The 13644-nt window shown below is 62.1% G+C and overlaps 2 protein-coding genes across 2 annotated transcripts; one reads left to right on the forward strand and one right to left on the reverse strand.

Moving 5' to 3' along the window:
• The first annotated feature begins 831 nt into the window (after positions 1–831).
• ALKBH7 (alkB homolog 7) lies at positions 832–4616 on the forward strand. Its single transcript, XM_075917182.1, has 4 exons — positions 832–1048; positions 2302–2475; positions 3086–3210; positions 3910–4616. The coding sequence occupies exons 1-4, from the start codon at positions 860–862 to the stop codon at positions 4043–4045; spliced, it is 624 nt and encodes a 207-aa protein (XP_075773297.1). The 5' UTR covers positions 832–859; the 3' UTR covers positions 4046–4616.
• A 431-nt stretch (positions 4617–5047) lies between these two features.
• PSPN (persephin) lies at positions 5048–8760 on the reverse strand. The gene is made up of 2 exons (XM_075917183.1): positions 7235–8760; positions 5048–6099 (listed from the first exon to the last, which is right to left on the reverse strand). Exons 1-2 carry the CDS (start codon positions 7380–7382, stop codon positions 5654–5656), a joined length of 594 nt encoding a protein of 197 aa, XP_075773298.1. The 5' UTR covers positions 7383–8760; the 3' UTR covers positions 5048–5653.
• Between the last annotated feature and the right edge of the window lie 4884 nt (positions 8761–13644).

Consider the following 13644-nt stretch of genomic DNA (forward strand, 5'->3'; position numbering starts at 1 on the left):
GGGGTGCAGGGGGGCCAGGCAAGCTGGGTGCCCGGTGTGGAGTAGAGCGCACTGTGCAAAACAGGGCGGCTGGCGAGGGAAGAAGCTTTGTGCTGTGGTCGCTGCTGGAGGCATCTGCCCTTGGACCCAGGGACTGACATTGACCTATGAAGCCAGGCTTCATGAACTGGGCTTGTTTAGTTTGGAAAAAAGAAGATTAAGGGGGGACATGATAGCGGTTTTCAAATATCTAAAAGGGTGTCACAAGGCGGAAGGAGAAAATTTGTTCCTCTTGGTTTCTGAGGACAGGACAAGGAGTAATGGGCTTAAAGTGCAGCAGGGAGGTTTAGATTGGACATTAGGAAAAAATTCCTAACTGTCAGGGTGGTCAAATATTGGAATAAATTGCCAAGGGAGGTGGTGGAATCTCCCTCTCTGGAGATATTTAAGAACAGGTTAGATAGACATCTGTCAGGGATGGTGTAGACGGAGCTTGGTCCTGCCTTGAGGGCGGGGGGCTGGACTCGATGACCTCTCGAGGTCCCTTCCAGTCCTATGATTCTATGACACCCTTCCCATCATGCACCGGGGCTTGTCCAGGTCCCATCATGCACCAAGCTGGTTGTCCTGTCAGGTAGTGAACTGCAGTGCAGTGAGGAGGCCTCAGGGATGCCCATGACCCTCCTTCCCACAATGCACTGGGACAGCCAGACAGGGCCCCCTTGGCTCTTTCCCACAATGCACCGGGGTGCAGGGTGCCCATCTCTCTCCTTCCCACAATGCACTGGGGGAAAGGTCACAATGCGGCGGGCCTTCTCCTTCCCGGGCCCGGCCCACAATGCACCGCGCGCGGGCCCGGCTTTGCGCGGCCCGGCCCACAATGCACCGCGCGCTGTGCGGGGAGGCCCCGGCGCTGGTGCGGGCCTCGGGCCCGGCCGTGGCGCGGCGGCTGCGGGGCCAGGCGGGGGTGCGGCCCGGCTTCCTCAGCGGCCCCGAGGAGGCGGCGCTGGGCCGCGAGCTGGAGCCGCTCCTGGGCCGCCGCCGCTACCAGTTCGACCACTGGGACGGGGTGAGAGAGGGGGCGGGGCTTGGAGACAGAGGGGGCGGGGCTTGGAGACAGAGGGGGCGGGGCCAGGAAGGGGGCGGGGCTAAGAGCCAGAGAGGGGCGGGGCCTGCAGGGGCGGGGCTGGGGGCACTGTCCTAGGGATGGCATGTGGGGGGAGCTGGGGGCTTGGGCGGGGCTGAGGCAGTGGGGGCGGGGCCTGAAGGGGGCGGGGCTAGGGGCTTGGGCGGGGCTGAGGCAGTGGGGGCGGGGCCTGAAGGGGGCTTGGGCGGGGCTGAGGCAGTGGGGGCGGGGCTGAGGCAGTGGGGGCGGGGCCTGCAGGGGCAGGGCTGGGGGCGCTGTCCTAGGGATGGCATGTGGGGAGAGCTGGGGGCTTGGGCGGGGCTGAGGCAGTGGGGGCGGGGCCTGCAGGGGCGGGGCTGGGGGCGCTGTCCTAGGGATGGCATGTGGGGAGAGCTGGGGGCTTGGGCAGGGCTGAGGCAGTGGGGGCGGGGCCTGCAGGGGCGGGGCTGGGGGCGCTGTCCTAGGGATGGCGTGTGGGGGGAGCTGGGGGTGTTGGGTCTGAGCCATGGGGCCTTATCGGGGGATTCCGGCCCGCAGGGAGTTTGGGGGACTCCGTGGCTGTTGCAAGGTGGGTTCTGGATGCCCGGGCAGTGTCGTGCACTCTGAGCAGGGTACTTTGGGGGGCTGTGGTCACTGGGGCTGCGGTGGGCTCCATAGGAATTGACCGGGGTGGGGGGCTGAGCTGCCCTGCTGGGGGGGCTCAGCCTGGGTACTTGGAGGGTTGCCCTTGACTAGTCGAGCGCTTCTTGGGGCAGGGGGAGAAGAGGTTCTTGGTGAAGAAAGGGAAACAGGCTGGGGATGGGGTGCGAATGGGTTCTCATCTGCGGGGAGGGATATGGTCACCCGTGGGATGGTTATCTAGAAGGGTAGGCACCTGGTGGGCTGTACAGGGGAGTGACTGGCCAGCATCTGGCCCCAGATGTTGAGGTTTTCTGTAGTGGGACACTGCTGGGGTGAAGGGTGGCCATTGGCTCTCTGGTCACAGGCCAGGGAGGAGCAGAGAGAATTCCCTGCCATAGGATTTGGGGGATGCTGCAGGGGGTTCACGAAAGCCAGGGGTGGGCGTCTTGGCTAAGGATGGACCCGGGGAATCATGGCCTGGAGGAACATCCCTCTGCCAGTCGGGGGCTAGGCCTACTGGGCGCAGGACAAAGCGAAGAGGTTCCGCTCCGTTACCGTGGCCGTCTCTCATGCAGGCCATTCATGGCTTCCGGGAAACCGAGATATCCCACTGGAGCGAGGAGAGCCAGCAGATCTTGCAGCGTGTCCGGGATACGGCCTTCCCACCGGGGGTGCCGCAGCTCTCGCTTGTCCATGTCCTTGACCTGGATAAAACCGGCTACATCAAACCTCACGTAGACAGCGTCAAGGTGAAACTGCGGGACTCTCTGAGGAGGCTGGAGGGGATGGGGTAGAATGGTTTATCCTTCTGCCAGAGCGTCTCGGGCTTTATCTTTCATCCTACACAGGATGTGGTCAAGTCCGTGCTGGAAGGCAAAACCTTTATTCTGTAGGGAGTGAGGAGGGGAGCTCTCTCGTGCGAGCTGATGCCGAACATGGTGCTAGGGAAGGCAGGGTGGTGATTCAACAGGGGACTCTCCCTGATCTATGCTGGCCCAGCATGATATCGCGAGGTGCTGTCTTACTTTTTTGGGGGAGGGATAAAAGCAAAGCAGGACATGGCAGTGTTGACGGCAGTGCGAGGGGAATCCACACCACATCCTGACCTAATTCCGGTTTAGATCCAGCCGGGCATTTCCAATTTTCCTTGCTGCTTTATTTCTTCGCTCTCTGTCCTAAAACTCCCTAGTGTTGCTGTATGCTGGCAAACAGCTGCCGTGCACCACCCCAGAGGCGGTCGCATTTGGGGGCTGGGTGGGCAACCTCCATGCTGGGTTCCAAAGGGCTAGGAAGACCAGTGTGCGAGACGTGCCTGGCTGCATTACTGGCATTTATCGCTCCCTTTCTTCCCCACGTTAGTTTTGCGGTTGCACGATTGCGGGGCTGTCCCTGCTGTCCTCCAGCGTGATGCGGCTGGTCAGCGAACAGAACCCCGAGGACTGGATGGACCTGCTGCTGCCACGCCGCTCGCTGTACATCATCAGGTAACAGCGGTGACACCCCAGGCACCTCCTCTCTGCTGTCGGAGTTTTGGGAGAGGTGCCAAAGGAGGGCTTTTTGCTTCTGTGTGATGAGTTCGTTTTGGGGTGGGGGGAGGGCGGGACTTTGTTAATAATCCCTGGGTCCCGTATAGCTCTTAGCAGCAGCATGGCTCAGAGGTCAGTATAATTACCCCCGTTTTACTAGGAAACTGAGGCAGAAGCAGCGACGTGCCAGACTCGAGATCATCCAGCAGGCCAGTGGCAGAGCCAGACACAGAAGCCAGGTCTCCTGACTCCCAGTCTCTACCCACTAGGGCATGGTGCTTCCCCTAGTGGCTGCTGGGAGTGGAGACTGGGCACCCTGACTTCAGTTTCGGTGCAGAGGCCGAGGACTGAATGTGCTATGGACTCGGACTGAACTCGCCCTCAGTTGTTCTGTCGGGGCCTGGTTTTGGCCCATCCCCATAGTACCTGAGCACCTCACAATCTTTACTGTATTTCTCCTCACAACCCGCGGTGGCACAGAGCAAGGTTTCATCCCCAGTGTACTCCTGGGGGAACTGCGGCAGGGAGAGTAAGTGACTTGCCCATGGCCTCACAGGGAGTGTGTAGCAGAGCAGGGAATCGAAGTCGGCTCTCCCTTGTCTTAGGTTCTAGAGGCCAGTGGCACATGGGCTGAGGCAGAGTGCCTTTCTCCCACAGGGGCGCGGCTCGCTACGAGTTCACCCACGAGATCCTCAAAGACAAGGAGTCCTTTTTTGATGGCCAGAAGATCCCCCGAGAGAGACGGATTTCCGTCATCTGCAGGAACCTGCCTGTGCTGCCCGCGCCGACGTAGAACCAGCCCCAGGGCTCCAGACGCTAGTGGAGCCGTGGGCTTGGAAACTAGCCCCTCTCCATGCTGGAACAGAGCTGAATGCGTTCAGCTGAGCTCACTGTCACTCCTGCCTGTGGAGGTCTGTAGCCAGGGGACTTCTCCCCTCAACAGGGAGCCGTGGAGTCGTCTGCGGACGTATGTGCCCCCGGCAACCAGGTACCTACAGTCTCATCCGCAGGGCAATTAACGAACGAGGTAATCTACCACGTTGACAGGGCGGGGACGTTGCTTTGATTGCACAGTGCCTGTTCAACCCAACAAGTGAAATCTAAAATGGAAACGTCTCCCCTGCGATCTTTGTTACGGGCAGGGCTGCAGCAGGGACGGACACTTCAGACAGTGTGCTGCTTCGGTTTGTTCCTAAAAGGATCTGCCGGCTCTGGCACATTTTGGTGAATTTCCCTCATGGAAAATCATGTCTTCTAACACGCAGCTGGTTTCCAAACGTTGTTATTAACCCTTCGTGTTACGGGGGTGACGAGGGATGTCAAATCCTGTTTAATCGGTTAACCAATTAAAGGGGGATTCTCTAGCTTGGCTGGGCTGGAGCATCCTTCCCTCCTCCCCTGCCATGGCCAGGCTGGAGCGGCCCTCCACCACAGGCAAGGCCTGCTCCAGCCCAGCCAGAGTGGCGTCTGCCTGCACGCCCCCTCTTCTCAGCACGCTACAGACGGGCTGCTCCGGGCGTCCAGAGCAGGCCCTGTCCGCAGAGGGCCGAGCAGCGCTGGAGAGGCCCCCTCCCTGCCCATGGCAGTGGGGAGCTGCTCCAGCCCCTACCGGTTAACCCAAGTAGCCTCTGAAGGCCAGCCACGAGCCGGGCCCCATTGTGGTACACCGAAGGGATGCCCCGTGCTAGCTGAGAGGAAGAAATCCCTCCCCATGTGTCTCACAAAACAGCCACGGGCCTTTCGATCACTTTCACGGCTTTTATTAGTGTGAAACCACCACGTACATTTCAGCTGCTCCCAAGACATGCCTGCAAACAAGCAAACAAAATCCCTGACTCTCTACTAGCAGAAAGAGGCAAATAAATTAAAAAGGGACTCGAACAAGCCAGGTAGGGAGGCTGCGGGAATGAGACCCCTGCCCTCTGTGGAAGAAACCAAATAAATAAATAACTTAGGAATCCATAAATATCTCACGTTATCGTCCAGCTCTCCCCGGCAGCGGCGTGGAGGTGAGCCAGGCACCCCTCCTCCAGGCCGGACCTCCGGCTCAGCTCGTCAAAGATAGTTAGGTGCCTAACTCCCATTGGCGTCAATGGAAGTGAGGAGCCTAAATACCTGTGACGTTTCAGGCCTTAGCAAACAAGCTTGCGTCTCAGCGATGCATAGAAACAGGCGGGGGTTGGCCTGGCCGTGGCTTTGTTTTATCCCCGGTAGTGGTGTTAGCAGGTCCCTTCTCCCACCCCTCGAGGGAGCCCTTCCAGGGGCATAGGTCGAGGCCCCCATCTTGTGGGGTGGCGTCTGGTCTTCTCTCAGGCTACAGGTTGAAGGTGCGGGAGGAAGAAACACTGGCTGCTTTAACTTAGAGCTATGCCCCCCCCACTGGCGCTCCCCCCCAGCGGCGTCAGCCGACGCAGGAGCAGGCAGAAGCCGAGAGCTTCTCCACCTCGTGCCACTGGTGGCTGTTGTCCAGGAAGGCCACGTCCTCGTAGTGCGTGGGCCGGCAGCAGGGGTCTCCCACCATCTTCTCCTCGCCCCAGGCCGGGATCTCGCTCTTCTGCAGCAGCAAGGAGAGCGTCAGGTCGTGGTTGGTGCGGGCCCGGGGGCAGGTCCCACTGCAGTACTTGAACAGGATGGTCTCCTCCGAGTCGTAGCCCAGGCCCAGGTCCTTGACGCGCAGCAGCAGGCTCCGCAGCCGGCACGCCTGCTCCTCCGGCTGCTCCCACAGGCGGCTGCTGGCCAGCGGCCTCCGTTTCTGGCGGCTCTTGGCCGGCCCGGGGGAGGCAAAGGGCAGCAGGTTTTGAGAGTCGGCCAGGAGCTGCGGGGAAGGTGCCTTTGGCAGGTGCGTCTCTGAAAGAGAGAGAGACGGAGCTCACGCCACGCCGGGGAGGGGCGCGGAGCGGCCCTGGAATCCCATGTTCCACAGCACGGCGGAGGCCCCCTTGAGCCGTGGGAAGGAGGCAGCCCCTCGGGCTCTGTCTGGGCCTACTGTGATCAGGCAGAGAGGGGAGAATCCCAGGTGCTGCTGGACATTACAGCCCCAGTGTTAAGTCCTGGGCGCACTCAGCCTTAGGGAGCTAGGGAGAGTGGCAGCAGGGACGGAGTTAGGGGAAGGCTCCTGGGGACGGCCCTCGCCGACTAGCCCCCGGGGAGAGGTGCGGAGCAGGAGGCAGGGAGACCTCGGCAGCCGGCGGTGGGGCTAGAGAAGCTGGCGGAGGCACCGTCAATGGGACCTTTTCAGATTGAGAATCGAGGCTGGGTTTTCTGACTGTCCAGGTGGAAGTGAATCAGACCCTGGGGGAGCCCCGCTGGCGGGTCGGAGCGCGGGGGCTGCTGAGTGTAGGTCAGAGGAGACGAGGGGGAGCCAGGATCTGGGGTACCCCTGATGCTAGCTCAATGTGCCCCCTGTGCCGGAGTCTCCCATTCTCTTGCCTGTTGGTCCCAGCCCATGGGTGTCTCATCTCATCCACACACCCCCTCCCCCCGTGTTCTTTCACACCCATGGGTGCTAATGGCCGGCCGCTCTGCTGCATCTGATCGGAGCAAAAGCCCTTCCTGTTTGGCCCGTTGACCCGGCCAGACCCAGTGCCGGGCGCTGTGGGGACGGCGTCCTGACCCCTGCCGGTGTTGCTCGCTCAAGCCCTGAAGCATGAGGATTATGGACTTTGCCAGCTCCGAGTGGCGCCGTTGATAGCGAGCTCAGGGAGACCCACGGTCAATTCATGGCTCCACCACCGATGCCCTGGGTGGCCTTAGCCTCCCCTGCCTCAGTTTCCTCCTGTGTGCAAAGGGGGTCATAGCGCTGGCCTGCCTGCCAGAGGGCTGGGGAGGGGCGGGGGATGCTGGAGAAATGCCATCACGGGACTCCAGAGCTTGGGGCTGGTTTGCCCCTAACCCCGGAATGGCTGAGGTGGGGGAGATAACTACAGGCCAGGTGCCTGGCCCTGCCCAGCCCGGGTGGGAATAGAGCAGAAGCGTGGCCTACCTAGGCGCGCCCAGTGCAGGCCCCTGCGGCTGGTACCTGGCTCTTGCTCTTCCATCACCGCGGGCCTCCTGCTTTCCACTGCCTGGGAGACAGCGGGTCTGACCAGGAGGATGAGCGAGACGCCGCAGAGGAGCCGGGATGAGTCCATCCTTCCCGGGTTGGCTTCTGACAGGAAGGTGGCTGGTCTCTAATTTATATCCTCTTTGGGACGGCCCGGGGGCTTGGCAGGACAGGCGTTAACTGTGTGTGTCCCTGGACGCTCCATGCTGGGCCAAACGGGGCTGGAGAGCCGCGTTCCCGTGGAGTGTCTGGCACTGGTGTCTTGATCCCTGCCTGCCTCTTGCAGTCAGGGGAGCGTCTTTGGCCCCGGCCGTTAGAACCCTTGCGAGCTGGGCTGCCGGGCAAGGACCCGCGAAGCAGCCGAGAATTGCACCCCAAGACGGCAGATGGGGCCCACCCAGTCACCCCCGCCCCCAGGCCGTGTGACCGAAAGCGACGTTGGATTGGAGGGCTGGGGTGCAGTTAAGTCCTTATCCTCCCCTCCCCGTCGGAAAGGGTTAACGGAAAATCTTGGGGAAAAAAACATCCCAGGATACTTGAATGGAAATTCCTGGACTTGATTACACCCAGATCTGCTGTGCAAATACCTTTGGAGGGAGGGGGGGTGGCGGGGGGATTGGACATAAATTATAGGGTCCTGGCAGGGGTGGGTTAGGGTAACACTGAGCCATCTGGTAACATTGCTACTCGAGCGCGAGCGCGGGGCCGGCCGGGCTGCCCAGGCCTCTGTCTGTCTGGCGAGACAGCCGGAAAGGGGACTCCTGGCCCTGACGGAGGGGATGGAGCTGGGATTTACTGGGCTGCGGATCAGGCAGGTTTCCCTCTCCATGCTTGCGAGGCGGCAAGTTCCAGTGTCTCCCTTTCCCACAACGCACTCGGGTCACTCGCCACAGACAGCCCTCCGGAGGCAGCAAGTGGCATTCGAACGTATCAGACCAAAGGCCCGTCTAGCCCAGAGTCCAGTCTTCCGGCAGCGGCCAAGGCCAGGCGCCCTGGGGGAGTGAACAGACCAGGGGATCATCACGAGATCCCTCCCCCGTCGCCCATTCCCACCGTCCCTGCCCAGCCTGGCCAATAGCCACTGATGGACCTCACCTCCGTGGATTTATCCAGCTTTCGTGAACTCTGTTAAAAGTCCTGGTCTTCACAACATCCTCTGGCAAGGAGTTCCGCAGGTTGACTGTGCGCTGTGTGAAGAAACACTCCCTTTGGTTTGTTTTAAGCCTGTTACCTGTTCATTTCATCCGGTGGCCCCTAGTTCTTATGGGAACAAGCGGATAGATTTTCCTTATTCACTTCTCCACATCTGTCATGAGTTTATAGACCTCTGTCATATCTTCCCTTAGTCTCCTCTTTTCTAAGCTGAAAAGTCCCAGGCTACATCACCACTGCCCTCTCTTGTGCAAGAAAATATGCAAATGAGGCAAAGGTGAATATCGCTGTGCCTCATTTGCATATTTAATGAGCTGCCATTTTTGCGCAAGGGGCTTTTGCGCGAAAAGGAGCTGTCTACACTGCTCCTTTTTCCGCAAGAGCCATTCTTCCTGGAAAAAATCGGCAGAATGGCTCTTGCGCAAGGGGGGGGGTTGCGCCAAATAGTGGCTCATTAAGTATGCAAATGAGGTGCAGCGATATTCACTGCTTTGCCTCATTTCCATAGTTTCTTGCACAAGAGAGGGCAGTGTAGACGTCGCCTCAGTCTTTGTCATCGCTCGTCATACGGGACCGTTCCAAACCCCTCCTCATTGTTGCCCTTTTCTGAACCGTTTCCAAGGCCAAGCGATCTTTTCGGAGGGGAGGTGACCATGTCTGTGCGCTGGATTCCAGCCGTGGGCGGCCCATGGATTTGTAGAGCGGCAATAAGAGATTCTCCAGCCCTGTCCTAGTGATTCCTGACGTCCCGGTCGCTCTGTCGGCCACGGCCCACGGGGGGGACGTTTTCAGAGAACTCCACAATCTCGCTCTGAGCGGCACCCGCTAAATCAGAGCCCTTCGTTCTGTAGGCAGAGCGGGCGTCTGGCTGCCAGTGGGCATCGCTCGGCGTTCCACTGCCATCGCCTTCCCTTCGGCCTCCCCGAGCCAGACTCCCCCTCTCCCTGGGTCAGGGCAGACCCTGGAGCAGCCCCCAACCCCAGTGCTAGCTGGAGGAGAGGAAGAGCTGGGTAGAGGTCCCGCCTGTGCATCCAAGCCCCCTGGGCCCTAGGAGCGGGGTGGTGCCCATTTAGCTCTCCAGCATGGGGGGCCGGGAGCAGAAGGGGCCCGTTCTTCGGGCCCGCTCACAGTTTGGCCTCCGCTCCCAAGCTAGCAGAGGGCTGCCCTGGGCGGCTTGGCGCAGTCTGGCCCAAAGCTGGAGGCACAGCAGGACGGGGGGGGGGGGGGGGGGGGGGGGGGGGGGGGCTGAAACCTGCCGCTCTGGAGCCAGCGACGCCAGCTGCACACGGCACAGGAAAGGGCTGTCCCTTCGGCCTCCACCAGACCAGGTCACCCACCCAGAGCTGTGCGCCTTGGGAGGAGCCCTGGCCCTGGCCCTGGCCCACTTGAGGCATCTTCCGTCGCTCGGCCTCAGGGAGCGAGGGCTAGGGAGCTCCTCAGCTTCCTGCCCCCACCCCCCAGCATGGCTCCCCTTGCCCCCAGTGCCACGTCCAACCCGTCCTGCCTCGGCCTCCACTTCCTTTGCCAGCCTCTGCCCCAGGCGTGGCCCTCGAGCCGCTTGGAGGCCTGCTGCAGAGCTGACCTAGCACTGGGCTTAGCAAGGGGTGCAGGTTAGGTTTCTACTGCTCAGGGCAGGTGGGCTCTGGCGGGGGGGCTGCGGGATGCCTGCCGCTGCAGGAACAGGTGGTCAGACACCTGGCGGCTCCGGGGGCTGGACTCCTCGAGGTCCCTTCTCGCCCCGTTCCGAGGATTCTTGGTGCTGCCATTGCGCCCGGAGAGCTGGCTGGGTCCCTCGCCCAGCTCCGGGGTGGGGAGCTGCAGGGGGCGGGGCGGGGGTGGAACCAGGCGCTGGGATTTTGGCCAGACACCAACGCCGCAGAAAGGTTCCGGAGCCGTTACTGAGCACGGGGGCTCAGCAGTGAATGTTTCCTACGGCAGCAGCCCCCCCACCCCCCCTCTCTGAAGCACCCCAGGGCCGGCGCTGGCTCAGGCCCATGCTGGGCGCAGCTGCCACTTCCTAGGTAAAGCCGAGGTTCCTACCACGTCCCCCTTAACTAGCAGCCACAGTCACCGCTGCAGGTCCTAGGTGACACTTGGTCTCCCCCCTCCAGTCCCGGCTGGAGTATGCGTAGATCTGCCACTGAGCCCTGGGAGCAGGTGGTCCATGGGGCGGCCAGGGAGCCGGGCCTCCGGGAATCTCCCATCCTGCCACCGCTCCGGGACAGGTAGGACCCCCGGGATGGCGCTCAGCTGCTTCCACTTGTGCTGGCGTTCCGGGAATGCGGAGGGAAAGGCCAGCGGAGGAGGAGGAATTTGGAGGCGGGGGAAGAGCAGCCGTCTGGTTCCTGGCTTAGTGTGGCCGCGGATGGAACGTCTCCCTGCGCCGGGCCGAGCTGGGGGGATCACAGGCCGCGGCACAGTCCCGGGGATAAATCAGCCCCGGCGCTGACAGAAGAGGGCTCGGCGCCGTCTGGGCCTGGGGCCGGGCGAGCACATTCCTTCCACTCCTCCCTCCATGCACCCTGCCAGTGGCGAGCGAGGGCTGGGGGCGCTTAACGCTGGACACCTGGGCTCTAGTCCTGGCTCCAGGAGGCAGTGGGGGCTAGTGGTTGGAGCAGGGGGCCAGCTGGCTGCCTGGATTCTCTTCAGCACCAAAGAGACTTGGGGGCCAGCGTTTCCTAGTCCTCACCCTCCCTCCTCCTCGGCCCTTCCCAGGTCACTGGTTTTCAGCACCTGGCCTTCCCCCCGGAAGCTCCGAGCTCTGCCCCCCTGCCGAATGGTGGTGTCCCCCAACCCAGCGCTAGGGGGCCATTAAAGCCCTGAAAAGCAGGACTGGGGCTGGGTCAGGTGGGGAAGAAGGAAGCTGTGCGAGGTGGGGCAGACGTAGACTTGCCCTCTGGGCTGAATGCCATAGGACACAACTCCCAAACCTGTGGAACTCACTGCAACTAGCTGGAGGCATGATGGGAGGCCTCGCCTCGGACACCCTGCACGCAGCGCTCAGCCCTCCCACTGGCCCAAAGGCATTTAGGTGCCCAACTCCCATCCGTCTGAACCTCGCCTCGGACACCCCGCACGCAGCGCTCAGCCCTTCCCACTGGCCCAAAGGTATTTAGGTGCCCAACTCCCATCCGTCTGAACCTCGCCTCGGACACCCCGCACGCAGCGCTCAGCCCTTCCCACTGGCCCAAAGGTATTTAGGTGCCCAACTCCCAACCGTCTGAACCTCGCCTCGGACACCCCGCACGCAGCGCTCAGCCCTTCCCACTGGCCCAAAGGTATTTAGGTGCCCAACTCCCATCCGTCTGAACCTCGCCTCGGACACCCCGCACGCAGCGCTCAGCCCTTCCCACTGGCCCAAAGGCATTTAGGTGCCCAACTCCCATCCGTCTGAACCTCGCCTCGGACACCCCGCACGCAGCGCTCAGCCCTTCCCACTGGCCCAAAGGTATTTAGGTGCCCAACTCCCATCCGTCTGAACCTCGCCTCGGACACCCCGCACGCAGCGCTCAGCCCTTCCCACTGGCCCAAAGGTATTTAGGTGCCCAACTCCCATCCGTCTGAACCTCGCCTCGGACACCCCGCACGCAGCGCTCAGCCCTTCCCACTGGCCCAAAGGTATTTAGGTGCCCAACTCCATCCGTCTGAACCTCGCCTCGGACACCCCGCACGCAGCGCTCAGCCCTTCCCACTGGCCCAAAGGCATTTAGGTGCCCAACTCCCATCCGTCTGAACCTCGCCTCGGACACCCCGCACGCAGCGCTCAGCCCTTCCCACTGGCCCAAAGGCATTTAGGTGCCCAACTCCCATCCGTCTGAACCTCGCCTCGGACACCCCGCACGCAGCGCTCAGCCCTTCCCACTGGCCCAAAGGTATTTAGGTGCCCAACTCCCATCCGTCTGAACCTCGCCTCGGACACCCCGCACGCAGCGCTCAGCCCTCCCACTGGCCCAAAGGTATTTAGGCGCCCAACTCCCATCCGTCTGAACCTCGCCTCGGACACCCCGCACGCAGCGCTCAGCCCTTCCCACTGGCCCAAAGGTATTTAGGCGCCCAACTCCCATCCGGCTGAACCTCGCCTCGGACACCCCGCACGCAGCGCTCAGCCCTCCCACTGGCCCAAAGGTATTTAGGCGCCCAACTCCCATCCGTCTGAACCTCGCCTCGGACACCCTGCACGCAGCGCTCAGCCCTTCCCACTGGCCCAAAGGTATTTAGGCGCCCAACTCCCATCCGTCTGAACCTCGCCTCGGACACCCTGCACGCAGCGCTCAGCCCTTCCCACTGGCCCAAAGGTATTTAGGCGCCCAACTCCCATCCGGCTGAACCTCGCATCCACTGTAACGGGCGGGGCTGTAGCAGATGCGAGGGCTGGGACCCAAATCCTGTTGTCATGGGAACGTGGGACACAGCTTGACAGCTCAGAGCAGGGACAGCATGTCCCAGAGCGAGTCAGTAGCCCCCCCCCCCCCCCGCCTCCGGGCAGCCAAGGGCCACGCGGGGCCACAGCTCCAACAGTATTTACGCCCCTGCTTGTGGAAGTTAGGCACCAAAATACCCTGCGTCCTGCCTTGGCTAGCCAGGGACCAGCTGCAGAGGCAGCCAGACAGCCCAGCGCAGGGCTCTGGGCACCGAGCGAGCGCCGCTGGAGGCCGGCTCAGGTGCGTCCCGGCTGGTTATTTTTAGCAGGGAGACCCGAAGGGCCAGACACCGCCCCCCCAGCCAGCCGGGCTAATGAGCAGCATGTGGGGAAAGGCGAGAGCAATGCAAGGAATGCCAGGGGCCGGGCCAAGGGCTGCCGGACTCACCGGGATAAATCAAGGCTGGGCTTTCCTTAGGCTGCTGCAGAGGCACAGCAGGGCCGGGAGCCAGCTGCAGCAAGGAGGGTGCTGGCTGCATGGGCTCAGGTGGAGGGCAGCACCGGGGGCTGGGCTAAGAGCAGCACAGCTTTGGATAGAGGGAAACTGAGGCACCAAAGGCGGGGAAGGGGGTTAGTTGCTCAGCACCAGCATGGCAGAGCCAGGGCTGGGAGCCTGTTCTCTAATCCGACCCCCCCACACTAACCCAGGGCTACTCTACTTCGGGAGCCCCGGGGCCACAAGGATCCAGCACACGCCAGGAGCCGCAAATATATATGCAAATAGCTTCTTTCCCACAATGCCCCGGCACCTCCTCCCGGGGGGGGGGGGGGGGGGGTA

This window comes from Pelodiscus sinensis, unplaced genomic scaffold (assembly GCF_049634645.1).
Source record: "Pelodiscus sinensis isolate JC-2024 unplaced genomic scaffold, ASM4963464v1 ctg88, whole genome shotgun sequence".
NCBI lineage: Eukaryota > Metazoa > Chordata > Testudines > Trionychidae > Pelodiscus > Pelodiscus sinensis.